We start from the raw sequence: 20,572 nt of genomic DNA on the forward strand, positions 1-20,572 counted from the left end.
AGCATTTGAATCAATAGAATGAACTAAAGAAGATCTGCCCTCATCAGTGTGGGCAGGCATCACCCAATCCTCTGCATCGCACAGGAAGAGAGATTCTCTTCTTGAGCTGGGACCTCCATCTTCTGCCTTAAGACATCAGGAATCCGGGTTCTTGGACCTTTGGACTTCAGGGCTTACACCATCAGCTCTGTGGTTCTCGGGCCTTTGAACTCAGATTGAAATTACACTACCAGCTTTCCTGGGTCTACATTGCAAATGGCAGGTTGTGGGACTATTCTAAACCTTCATAATCACACATGTCAATTCCTCATAACAAAACTCCTTTTATATATATCCTGTTGATTCTATTTCTCTGGAGAGTCCTAATTAATACAGTATCATACTGAAGAAATTCTTTACATATTTTTGAGTACCAATCCTTTGTTTTTTTCACCTTTTTTAATGGGAACTTTGATGAAAGGAACTGTTTTGCAGTCAACTTTATCAGTCTTTTCTTTTATGGTACTTTTTTGCATCGTTTCAGAAATCCTTCCCTACCTCCAAGATCTTAAAGATATGATCCTTTATCCTCCAAATACCTAACAGTCCTCTTTATATTTAAGGCCTTAATCCATCAGGATTTGGTTTTTGTGTATGGTTTCTTCCACATGGATAACGAAGTATCCTCACACCATCTATAAAGAGCTTATCTTTCCCAGAGATCTGTGTTGCCACTTACCATCTATCTAGTTTCCACAACTGCAAGGGTCCTAGTCTGAGGCCTCTACTTGAAACTAATCTAAACTTCCCTGTGCAAAGTAAATACTGTATCTAGTTCTACAGTTTTACACAGCAGGTTTTGATTATTACTGGGTTAACTGGTTTTGGCTTTTGGTTAGTCTTCCACATACATTTTAGAATCGGTATTTATAAATTCCATGAAAAATTATGTTGGGAAATTGATTGGAACCACAGTGACACTACAGACCAACTTGAAGAAAATGGCACATTTATAATACTGTGTTTATTAATAAAATGGTATAAATTTTAATAACTTTCAAAAAGTTTTTATAATTTTCTCCATATAGGTCTTACAGATCTTCATATACAATATTCTTAGCAATCTTTTAAATGTGTTGCTATTGAAAATTGATTTCTCATCTCCCTACCTTTTTTTAATTGAAGTATAGCTGACACACATTACACTAGTTTCAGGTGTACAACATAGTGATTCAACAACTCTATACCTTGTGCTATGTTCACCACAAGTGTAGCTCCCATTTGTCACCAGACAACACTATTACAATATCATTGACTGTATTCCCTATGCTGTACCTTTTATCCTGGTGACTTATTCATTCCATAACTGGAAGCCTGTATCTCCCACTCCCCTTCACCCATTTTGCCCTTTCTCTTATCCCCACCCCTCTGGCAACCAACAGTTTGTTCTCTGTATTTATGGATCTGTTTCTGCTTTTTGTGTATTCGTTTTTTAGTTTCCACATAAAAGTGATTATCATATGGGGGTTTTGTCTTTCTCTGACTTATTTCACTGAGTGTAATACCCTGTAGGTCCATCCATGCTGTTGCAAATCTCATTCTTTTTCATGGTCGAGTAATATATTGAGAGAGAGAGAGAGAGAGAGAGAGAGTGTGTGTGTGTGTGTGTGTACATACACACCCCACAGCTTCTTTATCCATTCATCCGTTGATGGGACAATTGGGTTGCTTCCAAATCTTAGCTATTATGAATAATGTTGCAATACACATAGAGGTGTATATATCTTTTCGAATTAGTGTTTTCCTTTTCTTTGGGTATACCCAGCAGTGCAATTACTGAGTCATATGGTATCTTTTCTTAATTTTTTGAAGAACCTCCATACTGTTTTCGACAGAGGCTGTCCAACTTATATTCCCCCAACAGTTCACAAAGGTTCCTTTTTCTCCACATCCTCGCCAATGCTTATTTATTTTTTTTACTGAAAATTAATTTTTTAAGATTATATTATTTATGTAGAAATGTTTGCAGAAATGTACACTGTACAGAAATATAGAGAACTGTAGTTAACTTTTGTATATTGGTCTTATATCCAGTCACCTTGCTAAACATTTAACATAAAACTTTGTGGACTGAGTTTTTCATATATATAACATCTGATAATGAAGAGCTTTGCTGGGGTGGGGGGAAGCTCCCTTCCCAATGCTTATATCTTTTGTTTTTCACTGTCTTACTGGACTGGGTAGACCTTAGAATAATGTTGAGTAACAGTGGTGACAGATGTTCGCCAAAGGTTTAATGTTTTATTAATTTAAGAAAGCTTCCTTTTATTCATCGTTTGCTAGGTTTTGTTTTTTAAAAATCAAGAATGTTCTTGAATCAGTTTCTCCTTTACACAGTGAATTCCTAGGGAACACCTAACTTGATCATAAGAGGTTATGTTTTTATATACAGCTGGATTCAATTTGCTAATGTTTTGTTTGGGATATTTACATAAGCTTGGCCTGTCATTTTCCTTTCTAACAAAGTTATTGTCTCATTACGGTTCTGAAATTATGATGGGCCTATAGAATGAGTTAGCATTCTTTATTTTTAGGAAGACCTTTTTATAAGTTTGGTAAGCTCTTGCATATGAAACTATCTGTGCTAGTGTTAAATTTTTAAGGTTATTTTAAATTACTATTTCACATTCTTTAATTCTTTAATAGTTACAAAACTATTCAATTTTTGTATTTCTTCTTGGGTCAGTTTTGTTAAACCATATTTTTCCAGGAATTTTCCCATCTCATTCTGTTTTCAAATTTATTGGTAAAAAATTGCTCAGAAAATTATCTTTTTAATCTGGACACAATCTATAACCATGTGTTTTTCTTCAATGGAAATACTGTTGTGTAAACCATCCTTTTTTCTCCATTATCAGTGTTGCTAGAAGCTTGTCTATTAGTCTTATCAATGAACCAACCTCTGGCTTTATTGATGCTCTTTACTATTGGTGGAGGTCATCAAGAGGATGTGACTTTGGGTTGACCCACAGGCTGGACCTGAGCAATCGGAGGTGTCTCCTTAGTTAAGCGGCTGCCTTCGGCTCAGGTCATGATCTCAGGGTCCTGGGATCGAGCCCCGCATCGGGCTCCCTGCTCCGCGGGAAGCCTGCTTCTCCCTCTCCCATTCCCCCTGCTTGTATTCCCTCTCTCACTGTGTCTCTCTCTGTCAGATAAATAAATAAAATCTTTAAAAAAAAAAAAGAATGTACACACCATTCCCATACCAGGAGCTATTTCATATCCTTGAGAATATAGGTGTTGTTGAGACCATCTGGACTAAATATGTGACTGAACTCAGTTAAGGCCTCTATATAAACTTCTAAGATTCAGGAGGAGGGGTGTGTGTGTGCACGTGCGCTACTCATCTTGTGGCCAACCCAGGCAAGCTTTGTATATAAGTTCCCTTGTTTATTAAACCTGCTACCTATCAATCTGGAATGGCCAGTGTCTTCCTTTGGTCATTTCCTGTACTCCCCATACCAGGGCTGGTTTTAGATTTCATCCAGGGAAATTCTGAGTTTGCAACCAATACCTACTATCTGTTCTTTACTGTTTAATATCCCAACAGGAGTGCTGCTATTGGCATTTGCCCTGTGGGTAACCTCTTTCCTCCCTCTTATCTACTCCTCCTAGAAAGTGTCCCAATTTCCTACAAGCTCAGCAATGTATCAAAAAGCATGTTTTACCCAGTATTCAGAATCTAGTTGTTCTGCAGTATGAGAGCCACCCAGAGTATCTAGCCTGCCATATATTTTGAAATATTTTAAAAATTCTCTTTGTTTCTCAAGATTCACAAATAACAGTTTTATCAGGTTAACCTCTTTTGTTTATTCTGTCCTAGTTTTATATACACACACACGACTCTTTATTACTCTTCGCTACAGCTATTGTACTCTGACTCTACACATGATTCTCCCCTCCTTGGCAGCCCATTCCAACATCCCCAGGACGGCATTTATAATATAATCTTATTTATCAAATGTTATTGCAAAATTAAAAGGCAGAATACAAATAAGCCTGTATTTGATAATTTTCTGAAAGAAATCTAGTAAGATATAGAAACAGACTGCCTGACAAGAGTAGGTAATGTAGAAAACCAAAATCTTTATAATTTCTAAATGTGTTGAGCATAGTATAGGAACTCAGAAAATATTTGTTTAATGAATTTAGAAATCACAGAATGACTTAAGTCTTCAATTTTATAAAAATGTATTTAAAAATGTCAGGAGATCGCTAAAATCTACTCCATTATTTTCTGATCAGAATTATACTGGGAGAGAAGAGTAAGGAGAGTGAAATAATATGGTGCATTTACCCTGAAAAAATACTGCAAAATGACTACACACATACCAGAATTCTCATCTGCTTGGCACATACTGTCTAGAACCTCTTGATCTCCTTCTGCAGCTATATATGCCCAAGTATCAGTTTCATCTCTTGTATTTCTCCTTTCTTTAAGTAACTGCTTGTTTTCCTTGGTTTTGTGATCTTCTGTGATTTTACAGTCTAATATTTCTTCTCTTTTCCGATTATTCTCAGGAAATTCAGTTTTTTCTTCTGGAGTTAATTTAAGTAAATCAAATGCATTTCTGATTTCCTTAAATGCTGGTGAAAAATAAAATTGAGAATAAATGAGTCACAAATTTCTGCTGTAACCAAAAGAAAATCTGGGTGTTAAGGGAACAGTTATTTTTGAAATTTTTACTAATATTTGCCTTGGTTATAAAGCATGATCAGATTTACTATTCAAAGCCATGAAGTTATTTCAACTGGCCTTTCTATTGGCTGCTCAATATTTAGAAAGGGTCTCTAAAGTGAATGGCTGTTAATTAAGTGTTCAACACTACTCCCAGTTTTGACAAAGGCCTACTGAATACAGTGAATCTCAAAATAATCCTAGTCATGCCACCACTGTCCTTCTGCTAAAACAACTGCCTACAACTGTATCCTGAAGTTACCCTTGCACAAAAATGATTCCTGGTGAGTGTGCTGGCACCCTTCTGTTTCCCCCACTTACCACCAGGAATCATTTTTGTGCAAGGTTAACTTCAGATACAGTTGTAGGCAGCTATTTAGCAGTTGTAGGCAGTTCTACTTTGAATATTACCCTCAGCTATATACAGCTTTTGGGAGAAAAACCAGGTGAAAATAATCTCTCTCTTAGAATCACTGCTTCATGAGAGCATGTGTTCCAAGTACTTTTGGTACAAGAACTAAACTATCCATTGGGGTTGTATTCAAATACTGTTAACGGTGAATGTTTTATAAGGTACTTAATTCTAGTACTGACATGTCACAGATTCTCAATATGTTCTATCCTTCTGATCCAAAATTTATATTCAATATTATATTTATACAAATGACCCAGAGCTAAATACACACATGTATTAACAGTAGTTTGTCTCATTCAGCATCCACTATAAAGAGACATTTACTTTTCTACCACAACTAATTTACAGTATCTCTAATTCTAGTGTACTCCATCAAAAGGAGAAACAACAAAGTGAACAGAAGAGAAAAAATTAATTACAGAAACAATATGAACTGTTATACAATAAAGTAATTGTTTAAATAAAAGTAGCATAAAGTTCTAAATTCTCCAGTGAATGAAATTTTCTAATTTGCAGGTCAGAAAAGAGAGAATGTCTTCACAGTAAATTAAATTCTTTGTATAAAAGATGACAATGGTAAATGATAAAATGTTAGTATTCACACTCACTTTTTAATCCCTTTGGCTCTTTACGGCCTTTTTCTTCCTTGTCCAAATCATGCCTTTTTTGGTTTTTTTCTTTGGGTTCATTTTTTTTAATCTCTTTCTCCTAAAAGAGACAAATGAAAGACACAAAACAAGAAGACAGAAAGCAATGATATTATATATCTGAAAATTGGAAAACGCAGGCTCCTGGCATCAGTGGCTGCATTTTAGGTACTATGGCACATAATCACTAATTATTAAATCTTTTTTCACATCAACTGCTTCCTCAATCAAGATTATCCCTCAACCGTGATGATTTACAAGATACCAAATTCAAAACCCAACACCTCATTCTAAATATTTTTTCATTATTAAAAATAAATTCCAAAAAAATTCTCCCATAGTCCTACCAACCAAACATCACTATTTTTATTTCTCCACATTCTCCCTTCTGATCTTTGGAAATTTACATAATTTTGTTGTTTAAAATTCATTTTCCTTGGGGCGCCTGGGTGGCTCAGTCGTTAAGCGTCTGCCTTCGGCTCAGGTCATGATCCCAGGGTCCTGGGATCGAGCCCCGCATCGGGCTCCCTGCTCAGTGGGAAGCCTGCTTCTCCCTCTCCCATGGCCCCTCCTTGTGTTCCCTCTCTCGCTGTGTCTCTATCAAATAAATAAAATAAAAATCTTTAAAAAAATTTTTCATTTTCCTTTATTTATACTGCACAGATATTTTTACATGACTGAGTTCATATGTATAATTTTCTTCAGCTTAACATTTTAAAAACTTTTCTATTTTTGCTACATTGACCTCATAATTAGTATTTCAATAGAGAGATAACACCCAAAGTTGATGCAACAACATTTTCTTAATCATTTCCCTCATGGCTAGACATTTAGTTTGACTGGTATTAGTTTTAGTGAAACTACACTGCCATAAATATCTTTGTATACCTAGCTTTTCCCCCCTTTAAAATGATTTCCTTACGATAAATCCACAAAGAATGGATGAAAAAAAAGATCTTTTTGTAGCCCTTGATAAATATTGCATATATGAATACTTTCATAATGTGGAAAATATTTACATTTTGAAATACCACATAAAAATAATTTTTATAATAATGGGATAAAATCCTATTAAACATTTTTTTAAGATTTAAAGGCTTATAAATATTTGTGCATATTATTTAAGTAAAAAATAGTATATTAAGACAGAAGGGGAAAAATATCAAGTAAGGAAAAGCTAAGTTGATGAAAAGCTTATTTTCAGCGTTACTACACAATGCTACATACCAACTGAGTACCCCTAAAAAAAATCCTTTTGTTCACAAATTAGCCCTGAATTTTCTAGTTGTAATCTTTAAAAAAGCAAGTTTTAAGACTAAGAGATAAGCTTGGGAGGTCCAAAAGCTGGATGATCTTCAGCATTTATAACCGCTCATTCTAGCCACATATTAAGTGTAACTCCCTAACCACAGAAAAATTATTCTTATAGTTTGTTTCACTGTTTCCTCTTTGTTTTGTGAAATTTCTTGACCACTCAAAAAGAGTGCCAGCTTGATCTGAACATTTCTGTATTCTCTGAGATTCTGACTGCCCTTCAACCAATCCCCAGAGTACTTACCTCCCCACCTGAGTCAGGGGACCAGAGGCCTCTCTCTTCCAAACCTGCTCTTGAACTCTTTTGTGTCTGGACAGGTGCAGGTGGCAACTTATCTAACTCTGTGGTGCTTTTGCCTTTGTCCTGATTCCTTTGCTTCTTATATATAGTTTTCTTCTCTAGGAAAAGGTTCCTGTTTTCTAGTGTTTTGCTCTCTTTAAGTTCCTCAGTCTTTCTCAGTTTCTTTCTTTTTCTCTTTGCTTTGACATCTGCATCCTCATCAGCACTCAGAAAGCCATCTGGCTGTTTATCAAAAACATCTTGAACTGCATCTTGCCCTACTTTATCTTTTACGCTTTTAATCTTCTGTTTCTCTTCTCTGTTGTCCAAATGTAAATCTTCATTGTCATTTTCTTGAAAAGAGGACTCATTAAGTATACTTGATTCAGCTTCCAACTGAGATTCAACACATTTCTCTTTTTTTGTTTTTCGGTTTTCTTTGGAATCTTCTCTTAATTTATTCTTTAAATCTCTTATTTCACCCTTTTTAACTTTCTTTAATTCCTTAGTTTCTTTTGTATCCTCTTTTTTGGGCTTTTTGGATTCCTTTAATTCTTCTTTGGCTTCTGAAATTCTTTTCTTTGTCCTTAAATCAAAAACTAAACTTTCAGAGGAGCTCTCCAGGTCTGGTTTGGATTTATCTTTTAGTTTCCCAGTCTTTGCTTTTTTCTTTTTCATATCATCTGGGCTTTTCTCTTCTCTATGCCTTAATTTTTTCTTTTTCTTCTTTGGAGAAGTATCTTCTTTTGTCTCACTTTGCTGATCACTATCAGAATTTGCCTCAAATATGTCATTATTTAAGGACAGTCTCTACAAAATATAAAAAAAGACTTAATAGTCATTAACATAGCAATTTAAAGGTTTTGAAAAGTAGTACTAATGAAATCTGGTAGAAATGTTTTTATTTTCAAGCAGTTTCTCAACTTCTTATAATTATTTATCTAAACTGAAGTTGTATATTACTTATGTCTCTGATTTAGCAAATAGGTCTTGGCGATGACAGTGAGTCTCATTTTAAAAAAGCGGATAAACACAGTGACAAAAAAATGTTAGCGTCGCTGAAGGTCCCAAACTAAAGCAGAAATGAACAATACAAGCCTTATGTATGGTGTATTTTATATGATTTGAAGTTCAAGTTTTCCAAAAAACCAAGAAAGTAATTTGTACAGACTTTCTTGCCTGCCAAAAAAGTAGTTACCACTCCAAATGCAAGGTTTTTAAAAAGACTAGATCCTAGATATCCTTAAAGGTGCTGTTGTATTTCACAGTTAGTTATACATGGAATGGGCAAGACTGCACACAAATCTTACTTTCCCAATTGATTTGATTTGTGTTATAACCTGAAATATCTCCTATGGAAAATATATTTTTTAATGCTAACAACAACAAAAAAACCAAAACCAAACCCAAACAAACAAAAAACCTCATACCTTAGAAGTATTTATAATAGGGAGCCTGGGTGGCTCAGTTGGTTAAGCGTCTGGCTTTGGCTCAGGTCATGATCCCAGGGTCCTGGGATCAAGTCCCACATCGGGCTCCCTGCTCAGCGGGGAGCCTGCTTCTCCCTCTGCCTCTCTCTGTCTGTCTCTTATGAATAAATAAATAAAATCTTTAAAAAAAAGACCAACTTAAAAAAAAAATTTATAATAGACACAAAAACACTATGCAAAGTATTTTCAGTTCCCATTTCCCCAAAGTCTCTTCTTCTAAGTGACATGGGGGTGGAAAGGGAGGGAAGATAGGGACATTTTAAAAACGTTTTCCCGGGAGCCTGGGTGGCTCAGTTGGTTAAGCGTCTGCCTTTGGTTCAGGTCATGATCCCAGAGTCCTGGGATGAGTCCCACATCGGGCCCCCTGCTCAGTGGGTATTCTGCTTCTCCCTCTCCACAAAATAAATAAAATCTTTAAAAAGTGTAATTAAAAAAAACCCCATTTTTCCTATAGTGTCTAAGAAATGAACATCACTGAGGTTAACAAGATAGTGAGAATATGGTGGAACTGGCCTAACTTTTTGAATCTCCCTGAACTGCTTTATAAAAAGACAGAGCTATGGGGTGCCTGGTTGGCTCAGTTGGTAGAGCATGTGACTCTTGATCTTAAGGTTGTAAGTTCAAGCCCCATGTGTAGAGTTTACTAAAACAGTTAAATAATAAATAAATAAATAAAAAGACAAAGCTAGTAGGATAGCAAAACAAAACCCCCACAGACAATATCTACAACAAAATTAAATAGCATAATATCCCAGTGAACCCCAAAATATAGGTATGGGGACAAACTACTAAGAGCTATAAGACTGTTATGAATACCTACACAGGAGAAAGCAAATGAGAGAAATCACTACAAAGACTGACAGGTCAACCTGAGAAGAGTAGAAGGAAGGGGAGAACGTGTACATGTACAGGGTGACTGCAGGTTGTCTGTGGACATGTGAAGGGCTGGCCCGGGCCAGGTCCTGTGAACTCTCAAAAGTAACTGCCAATGGTCTCTCTCTTCCAGGATTTCCATGACAAAGCCCCAAAATGAGGAGAAACTGCTAAGATTAGATCCTAAATAAAGTAGGACAGGAAAAATAGAAACAAAGAAAAGAGAAGATTCAGATATTAGGGGGAGGGGGGCAGAAAGTGAGGCAGGGTAAAACCAAAGCCAGAAAAAAAAATCTCATTAAGTCTAAGGCCATATTTTTTAACCCTTCATAAAAATAATAAACTGCTCAGGAGCCATTAAGCTAAAAAAATGATCTTATTCTCTTCTTTTGCCTTCCAAAACATCAGAAAAAGTAATTTCATATCAATATAAACAGCAGAAAATTAGGGTAAGATGTTTTACTAAGTTGTTACAAGAAAAAACAGACCAAGGAACAGAGTACTCTAAAACAACAAAAGCATGCCAGAAAGACACGCCTACAAGACAGTAGAGAAAATAAACAAAAGTTTTGAGGCATCACACAAAAAGACCAAGTCACTTAGAAGAGAAAGAAATTCAGATTCATCTTTAGAGTAGTGCTTTATGCCAGATAACAACAGAATAACACATTAAGATATTCAACAAAAGAAAATGTGAGCCAGAATTTATATTCAGTCAAACTGGCTTTCAATATAAAGACTGCCGACAACTATTATGAAATTCAAGAACTCTAGGCTCTCATGAGCCCTTCTACTACAGAGGTGGTTCTAAAACCTTAGCATGCATCAGAATGCTGGAGGGCTTATCAAAACACGGGCACAGGGTGCCTTCATGGCTCAGTTAGTTAAGCGTCCCACTATTGATTTTGGCTCAGGCCATGATCTCAGGATCATGGAACTGAGTCCTGTGTTGGGCTCTGTGCTCTCCCTCCCTCTGCTCTCTCAATCTCTAAAATAAATAAAATAAAATCTTAAAAAAACACACACACACACACACAAAAACCTACAACCAAGAAACCCCAAAAACACAGGCAGCTGGCTGCTCTATCCAACAATGTGCAGCCCAGAGACTGCATTTCTAACACATTCCCAGATGAAGATAACTGATACTTCTGGCCTGGAGTCCACACTTGGAGAACCACTATACTAAAGAATGAGCTTCAGATAACCAATAATGACTGGATAGTCATCAAAATAAAGACAGGCAGAAACTATTAAATAGATACCTGCTTTTAGAATTAAGACTGAATGATGGCTATAAGAGAGTACAGCATGTAACAGTCACTAATACTCTTGATAACTGAGCAACTATCAAAATAATGGGGAGAGAATGGTGAGAAAATACTAAACAATACATAGTATTCTTGCTGATTGCCTTATAGTTCTAAACTGAGAGTAAAGGGACAGTACTTCAAATTGGATATGGAGGGAAAGGGAACGCAGCAAGAAGATAAGTACTAATTAACAACCAAAAGAACCCGTTTATCAAATTGAAAAACATAACCACCGAAAAGAAAAAAATCAATCCAAAGAACTTTTGAATGCTAAACATCCTCAGTGAATATGCTTACTAGGGACAAAAAGAACTGCAAATAAATTTGTTGGAGTTTTACAACAGGATGGGTGTAGTAAATCTGAAACTAACTTCTCATTTTTGTAGGACTGAGTAAATGAGTATATATAACATTGGTGGGAACCAGAGTTCTCACAGTAGGAAAAGGGAAACAGACTATGGCCAGGTAGAATGAGTGGAAACCCTGAGGTCATGGACTGAAATTACAGATACCAATATGAATTTATGACATATATCTTTTCCTTTAGCTCTGGCTACTTAAAGGGCCTAGAAATAATCATACCCCAGTAGTAATAAGTACATCTTTTTTTTTTTTTTAAGATTTTATTCATTTATTTGACAGAGACACAGCGAGAACAGGAACACAAGCAGGGGGAGTGGGAGAGGGAGAAGCAGGCTTCCCGCTGAGCAGGGAGCCTGATGCGGGGCTCGATCCCAGGACCCTAGGATCATGACCTGACCTGAAGGCAGACGCTTAACCGACTAAGCCACCCAGGCGCCCCTACATCTTGGATTTTAATCCTATCCTCCTTTACAAAGAATCAGGATTCCTTGGAGAAATGGCTAATACCAGGGACGGAGTAGGAAAGTATATGGTAACACTGAATACCTTGTCAGAAGAAATGATGTGCTCACAACAGAAGGGGAAACATCAAAAGGACACAAGAGCTGCCTTGAAGGGGCTCCTACTAGCCAAATTTGGAACCATTTTAGCATCAACATGAATAACAGCAGCAATGGATGACTGATGAATAAAACGATTCCAGGAGTGTGTACTGATACTAAAAAAAAATTTTGGGGAGGGAGGAGCTGTTCTTTATAAAATACAAACAAAAAATATACAATAACAGAATTAGAAAAATCAGTATTTGTAACCACCACAGGAATAACTAATTGAGGAAAGAAGCATCAAGGTATTTTAAAACCATGCGGTGAGAGGCTGTTGGGGAACAAGAGATTCTCAGTCTCAAATGTTACTTATCATTAGGTCATTTACTATCATGCTATTATTTTATTTATTTATTTTTAAAGATTTTTATTTATTTGAGAGAGAGAGAGAATGAGAGAGAGAGCATGAGAGGGGGGAGGGTCAGAGGGAGAAGCAGACTCCCCACTGAGCAGGGAGCCTGATGCAGAACTCGATCCTGGGACTCCAGAATCAAGACCTGAGCCGAAGGCAGTCGCTTAACCAACTGAGCCACCCAGGCTCCCTCATGTTATTATTTTAAAAGGAAAAAGGTACCTTTAAAAAGAGAGGGAAAAAAACGGGCCTCACTTTATCATAAAATTATAATTTAACACCAGCAATAAATGGGATAATTGACATATCATACATCTCTTGACATCATGTAATTACCTATATAACATTTGTCAGAATGTTCACACTGAATCTAATCACCAGGAAAGAAACCATCTAATTCCAACTTAGGAAAAAAACCACTATTTGTGATTTAACACTAATTATCATTCATCTAGTTCCAATGTGAAGAATTTTCTATGAAACAACTGGTCTGGATTCCTTTTTTTTTTTTTTTAGATTTTATTTCTTTATCAGAGAGAGAGCACAAGCAGGGGGAGTGACACGCAGAGGAAGAAGCAGACTCCCCACTGAACAGGGAGCCTGATGCAGGACTCGATCCCAGGACCCCAGGATCATGACCTGAGCCGAAGGCAGACGCTTAACTGACTCAGCCACCCAGGCGCCCTGAACTGGTCTGGATTCTTAAAGATCCACATCATGAAAGACGAAAAAAGGAAAACAGGCTAGGGAACTGTTCTAGATAAAACAAAACCAGAAGACATGAAACTAAATGCACTGCACGACAGAAAGCAACAAAGGACATCCCAGGACAAACGGGGAAATCCATATGAATGTAGCTTCATCTTAGCTGTATATTAGGTTAACAATATTGCTGAGGTACTGCTGATAGGGCACACTGATAAATTTAAAGCTCCCTGAGTTTAACAGTGCAGGAGAATGTCTTTGTTGTTATGAAATACGAAATACGCACTGAGGACTTCAAGTCTGCAACCTGCTCTCAAGTGCTTCAGTTGTCATTCTCTCAACCAAAAGCTACCCTTTTGCTTCAAGCAATTTCTGTGAAAGAGTACTTAATGACTCTACTATTTCAATTTTCCCTCCATCCTAAAGAGTTTACAACTGACTTCCTTCATCTTAAAAATCATTTTGCCTTATTTCATATAACATAATCCTCTCCAGTTCCATCCATGTCAATGCAAATGGTAGAAGTGAAATAAGTCAAGCAAAGAAAGACAATTATCATTTGGTTTCACTCATCTGTGGAATATAAGGAATAGCGCAGAGGACCATAGGGGAAGGGAGGGAAATCTGAATGGGAAGAAATCAGAGAGGGAGACAAACCATGAGAGACTCTGGACTCTGAGAAACAAACTGAAGGTTACAGAGGGGGGGGGTGAGGAGATGGGGTAGGTGGGTGATGGGTATTAAGGAGGGCACATGTTGTGATGAGCACTGGGTGTTACACACAACTAATGAGTCGTTGAACACTATATCAAAAATTAATGATGATTCATTAATATGTTGGCTGATTGAACATAAGACTGGTTGATGTTGACCTCCTCATTTCCAAACGATATAGCCTGCTTTTATTTAAATTGTTCCCACTGGTAAAAGGGAAAAGGGTGCAGGGTGGGGTACGGGGGCAAATAGGAAGAACAAATTTCATCTTGGTAGGTGTATGACTAACTACTGTAAAAAAAATTTCAAACAAGAATTACAAAACTCTGAATTATTTTTTCAGAATACTTAACAATCATATTATTACTTGGAACATGGTAATAAACACTATCTTGTACTCTCCACAAATCACCCAATCTACATTTCTAGCCCATATCTTTCTTTTCAACTCAGACCAATATTTCCAATGAACTGGACATCTTCACTTGGATGACAAACCAGTAACTAAAATCTAAAGTGTTCAAAACTGTATCTGTTCCCTAAGTAATACCGTCATTTGTCTGGGTCCCCAAATGAGTAACCTTAGTCATTTCTGACTCTGCTTTTCCCTAGATCAGATCGGTCACTAGATCCTGTGGAATGTGGAATCAGTTCTCCAAACTATGCTACCTTAATTCAGTCTTCACCTCTCCCTGCCAGCAGTGTCTCCCCATTTCAGAACCATGACCACGGTGTCTCCAGAACTCCTGCTAATAAACACAGAGGGATGAATGACAGAATTAGAAAATCACTATTTTCTACCCTCTAATGAGAAAATGGTTCTAGGCAATGACCAATGGCTCCTAAAACCTGCACATGAAAAGTTGGGAGTTTTCCAATGAAGGATCAGACTGAAAACACCTAATTTCAATGACTGTATTAATCCCACTGTAAGGGAGTCAACTAAACATCATGTGCTTTCTGATGTGCCGGAGGTGAACACCACTTACAACTATCCTTGCAAAATAAATAAATAAATAAATAAATAAATAAATAAACCTGAATGTAAATATAATCATGCCTCCATATCTAGCTACCAGTTTACAGAAATATGGGGCTAGAGGAACGTGTTAAATACCACCATGCACTCAGCCAAACCCAGCACATAGGAAATTCTGCAGAAAATGATGTGGTTTCTTCATCAAATAAACAACATGGGGAATAAAAAGCTTAGAGTAAGATTATCAATGATACATGATGTGTAGACCTTTTTCAAATCTCAAATTTGCTTGAAAATATTCTAGCAAATAGGGGTACCTGGGTGACTCAGTTGGTTAAGCATCCGACTGTTGATTTCAGCTCAGGTCATGATCTCGGGGTCATGGGCTCGAGCCCCACATCGGGTTCCACACTTGTTTTGGAGCTTGCTTGGGATTCTCTCTCTCCCTCTAGTCCTCCCCCCAACCTCCTCCTCTCTCTAAAAAAAAAAAAAAAAAAATTTAAAAAAATCCTAGTGAATACAAAGCGAGAGGGAGAGCAGTGGACAGAAAAAGGAAGAATGGCCAAGTACTGGTAATAACGGACACTGGTGATGAATGAACTCTCATGACACTGACCTTCCCAGTTTTGTATGTTCAAATTTTCCTTAATAAAATTCTTCAAAAATAAGAGTCTGGACTATATCAGACACTATATTTATTAAAAATGCTATCCCTAAATAAAAGAAAAAACCCAAAAAGGTATAAATAGTAAAATGTTGATGAAGCAGTGCAGTAGAGGTTCACTATCATATATTAGCCATCGAAGCTCAAGGCAGACCAGTGGTTCACTGATTGTAGATTATCTGTCCATTAAAAACAAAGGGCTAGACCATATCACACATAAATAGCACCTCAATTTTTTTTAGTTTAAAATACTCAATTTTTTTTAGTTTTGGTCAAAAAAAGATAAAAAGGGAACCAAATGTTAAATGCTGAGAAGTATTTTAATGAACAAATACCATTTCTACATCATGTATATTTTCTGATTAATAGCATTAACAACCATTTTTGGGGATTATTTATTTTTAAAAAATATTTATTTATTTTAGAGAGAAAAAGAAAACACAAGCAGGAGGGGCAGAGGGAGAGAGAATCTCAAGCAGACTTCTCACTGTGCACAGAGCCCAATGCAGGGCTTGATCTCACGACCCTGAGATCACGACCTGAGCTGAAACCAAGAGTCAGACACCTAACTGTGCCATCCAGGTGCCCTTTTTGGGATTATTTAAGAAACCATTTCTAATTTCTGTGATGCTTACTAAGTCCTAAGCAAGCAATGCTCCTAGATTTAAATAGAAAAAGTGACAAATCAAATATTCTTACAGATACTACTGTGGTGAAACCCCTCCATAAGACAAAAATTTTGGTAACTGGGATATATCACAGTTTTCACAGACAACACATATTTGTTGCTTGCATGAACACAGATGATGAGATGAACAAAGCAATTTTCTCCTACAGACTATTTCTATATCTACAGTGAAAAGAATCACAAAAGCATATGAATGGCAAAACTATTTTGCTAAAGGGGAAAAAGATCAGTGACCAGTTGTATTTTTGCCATATTCCTATCCACTGACCTTACCTCAAAGAGTCACAGCAATTTACTGGAATATTTAACAGATGAGAGAATTCATGAGAAAGCTGACCTGATATAGGAAATATAAGTTTCAGTCTTTAAAATCTAAATTTTGAATTTTTGAATTTCAGACTCAAAATGTACCTAGAATTTCAAATTTTTTAAAAAGATTTTATTTATTTGAGAGAGAGAGTGAGAGAGAGAGAGAGAGCGCGAGAGATCATGAGCGGGGGGGGGGGGGGGGGAAGAGTAGAGGGAGAAGCAGACTCCCAACTGAGCAGGGAGGCTGACATGGCACTCAATTCCAGGACCCTGGGATCATGACCTGAGCTGAAGACAGACCCTTAACGAACTGAGCCACCCAGGCACCCCTAGAATTTTAAATTATTTATAAAATAGTACGGAGAGCTTAGAAAAAAAAAAGTGAAGAAGTACTTTTTTTTTTTTTAACACTATTTTTAAGTAATTTTTACACCCAACGTAGGGCTCATACTCACAACCCCAAGATCAAGCGTTGCATACTCTACTGACTGAGCCAGCTAGGCACCCCTCAGGTGGAGAAATATCTTTCTAAAATTAGGACAGGATTCATAAGCTTAAGAATACACCTTAAACACACCAGTCTATCAGCAATCATTCTCATTCAGACCATTATCAATAATTTTAAATCAAGAAAAAGAGCTGCAAGTAGGGTTTAACCAGAGGCTTGGTAAAGTAAAAGAGACAATAAAGCTAGTATTCTGCAGAAAAATGAGAAATACACTTAAGGAAGAATTCAATCAAAAAGTCTAAATTTTTTGAGTAATAAGAACCTATCACTTAGTAAAACAGATGTATTTGTGTTTGTGAGAGTGTTTTTAGGGAAAGAAATAGGGAAGGAAAGAATAGGCACCCATTCCAGAAAAGTGAAGTGTAAGTATAGCAAAAGAATTTGAGGAAAAAAGTCTCTACTTTAATGTGAACTCATTTTGTAAAGGGTTTCCTCTACAAAAAATTTAAAAGTAACGAGGATTTTGCTTAGAAATTTAAAAACCAAAAGACCTTGCCACTATAAAAAAATTTAAAAAACTGAGTCCACTATTCTCAATGGATTTCAAGCTATAGCCCAAACTAAAAGGCAACCTACCATAATGGTTAAGAATGTAACTGCCTGGCTCTATCATTACTAACTGATTAACCTGAGCTATGGTTACTTATCTAAACCTCAGTTTCTCATCTTAATGCACATAAAGTGGTGACCCAGTGTTTGGCACATACACAGTATAAGTGCTCAGTAAATACAAGCTGCCTTGTTATTGTTATTATTATTAAAAACCACTACAATAACTCAAAATTGGGTCCTAATATTGTTTTGGTTGAAACTCAAACTGTAGGGAAAGAAGATAAACATTCAGTCCTTAAAATAGAGGCTTCTTTTGTGAAAAATTTTCACTATATAGTTCTAAGTCCCAGAAGCTCTGCGAGTATTCTAAAAAAATTACAATAATTTCTAATGAAAAAGAAAACTAAAAGCAAAATCAAAAAGTTGAGTAAGAGTTGGTTCAATTTATAAATAGAAGCGATAAAGGAAATTTACATGGAAAAGTACAACAGGAAATTCTTACAAGATTTATAAATAAATCCAATTCAATTATTTGTGGAATAAGAGGACCAAGGATAAAACAATAGAAAGAAGAAAACCCTTACTCCAAGTTTTTGCATCTGTTTTAATAATAACCCACTCCAGCCCACCATGAAATCTTTTTCCAAACTGCTGATGATATAAGTTTAACTTATCTGGGGCACCTGGGTGGCTCAGTCAGTTAAGCATCAGACTCTTGATTTCAGCTCAGATCACGATCTCAGGGTCGAGAGATCAAGCCCTGTGTCAATTGATCGTGTGTGTGGAGACTGCTTGGGATTCTCTCTCTTCCTCTCTTTCTGCCCCTCACCCTGCTCGCACTCTCTTTCTAAATAAATAAATCTTTTTTTTAAAAAAAGTTTAATTTATCTGCGCTCCTTTGATCTCTTAATCCTTACCATCCGAAAGAGTTTACTAAAAAGCAATAAAGTAGCTAAAAACTAAAGTGGGAAGAGAAGAGAAAAACAAAAGACCTGGGTAATCAGATCTGTGAATAATCTCTAATGGATTAAAATTTATAGCTTTATAAAATGGGATCGAAGACTTATTTTAATTAGCAGAAAAATCAGACATAATATGTTGATAATGCAAATTAAAACAATTGTTTACTATTATTATTGTCATTATTATTATCTATGTAGCAACATGAATACTACAAAAAATGTTCCTAAGATAACACAAAAACAAGATGGTCATACCATGGATGAACAAATAAAGTTTTGACATGTTTTTAACCTCCCCACTTTCACCTTACTCTTAACTAAAAGATAAGTATTAATCAACATGTCCAAACTATACTTGTTTGTCAACTGTGATCATAGATTGACTACAGAAGGAAGAGTTTGACAAAAATCAATTTAAGCATTCTGTGAGAATCAACTGGCTATACAGAATTTACGATATACAGAATACTATATATTTTATTATTTGTAATTTTTTAAAAAGACTTTGAGAGAGCAAGAGAAAGAGAGAGAGAGCAAGAGCTTAGGGGGCAGAGGGGAAGAGGGAGAGGGAGAAACAGGCTCCCAAGTAAGCAGGGAGCCAACGTGGGGCTAGATCCCAAGACACTGGGATCATGACCTGAGCCAAAGGCAGACACTTAACTGACTAAGCCACCCAGGCACCCCTATTTGTAAATTCTTTGCTGCACATTCCTTATGTCAGTAAAATTTATAGTAAGTTTATTATACTAAAAAAAAGAAATATGAAATAAAACATGATACCTGAATATCCTTCTTGACCGGCTTAGCTTTGTTCTCCACAACGTTCTTCCTAAATTCGAGAAGAACTTCTTTACAGTCCTCAAGATGAATCTCAGGCTCCCAGGTATCATCATCTGATGTGTATCCTTTCCATCGAACTTTGTAAAGGATTTTACCCTGTTACAGAATTAAAAACAGGCAAATAAAGGACATTAAATTTGATAATTTAAATGATTAACTTTCCAGAAACATACAATCCTGAGAATATACGAATGAACTTGAAATGGAGATTAATATCATTATAAAGCATGTTAATCTCCTGAAGCAAGTGCATTTAAGAAAAAAGTGTCACAACAAAACTAAAAATAAACAAATGAAACTATACCAAACTAAAAAGCTTCTTTACTACAAAGGAAACCATCAACAAAATGAAAAAGCAACCTACTGTATTGGAAAATATTTCCAAATCACGTATCTGATAATGGGTTAATACCCCAAATATATAAAGAACTCATACAACTCAATAACAAAGAAACAATCTGACTAAAAAGTGGGCAGATGTGAATAGACATTTTTCCAAAGAAGACATACAAATGGCCAACAAATATATGAGAAGATGCTCAACATCACTAATCATCAGGGCAATGCAAATCAAAACCACAATGAGATCTCACCTCATCCTCTTATTATCAAAAGGAAAAGAAATAACAGGTATTAAAAAGTTTCATTAGAAAAAAAGAAAACCCCTGTGCACTGTTGGTAAGAATGTAAACTGGTGTAGCCACTATGCAAAAACAGTAAAAAGGTTCCTCAAAAAATTAAAACAAAAACAAAAACAAAAAAACCTACCATAGATCCAGCAATTCCACTTCTGGGTATTTATCTGAAGAAAACAAAAACACTAACTCAAAAAGATATATGTACACCCATGTTCACTGCATTACCACTTCAATAGCCAAAAAGTAGAAATAGCCCAAGTATCCTCAACAGATGAATGAAGAAAATGCGTGCGCGCACACACACACACAATGGAATATTATTTGGCCATAAAAAGGAATCCAATCTTGCCACTGGCAACATGTTTGGACCTCAAGGACATTATAGTAAGTAAAATAAGCAAGACAGAGAAAGACAAATACTGCGTAATCTCAATTATGTATGGAAGGAAACAAAACAAAACAAAAACCCAAGCTCATAGAAAAAGAGAAAGGACTGGAAGTTGCCAGAGGCAGGGGTTTGGGGTAGAAGAAATGGATGAAGGGGGTCAAAAGTTACACACTTCCAATCATAAACTAAGTCACGGGGATGTAATGAGCAGCATGGTGACTACAGTTAATAACACTGTACTGCATACTTAAAAGTT

At 36.3% G+C, this 20,572-nt stretch overlaps 1 protein-coding gene across 2 annotated transcripts in view; it reads right to left on the reverse strand.

Moving 5' to 3' along the window:
* The window catches only part of MPHOSPH8 (M-phase phosphoprotein 8), a 53,063-nt gene that overhangs the window by 18,038 nt on the left and 14,453 nt on the right, over window positions 1-20,572 (reverse strand). For both annotated transcript variants that reach the window (XM_054506270.2, XM_045869123.3), the window contains exons 2-5: window positions 19,231-19,386; window positions 7,338-8,183; window positions 5,741-5,840; window positions 4,372-4,626 (exon numbers count right to left, since the gene is read on the reverse strand). In XM_054506270.2, coding sequence (XP_054362245.1) covers window positions 4,372-4,626; window positions 5,741-5,840; window positions 7,338-8,183; window positions 19,231-19,386 — 1,357 coding nt within the window. The remainder of the gene's footprint in view (window positions 1-4,371; window positions 4,627-5,740; window positions 5,841-7,337; window positions 8,184-19,230; window positions 19,387-20,572) is intronic.

The sequence above is a fragment of the Mirounga angustirostris genome, unplaced genomic scaffold (genome assembly GCF_029215605.1).
Source record: "Mirounga angustirostris isolate CCGP_5_RB_7025 unplaced genomic scaffold, mMirAng1.0.hap1 SCAF_3, whole genome shotgun sequence".
NCBI classification, from domain to species: Eukaryota; Metazoa; Chordata; class Mammalia; order Carnivora; family Phocidae; genus Mirounga; species Mirounga angustirostris.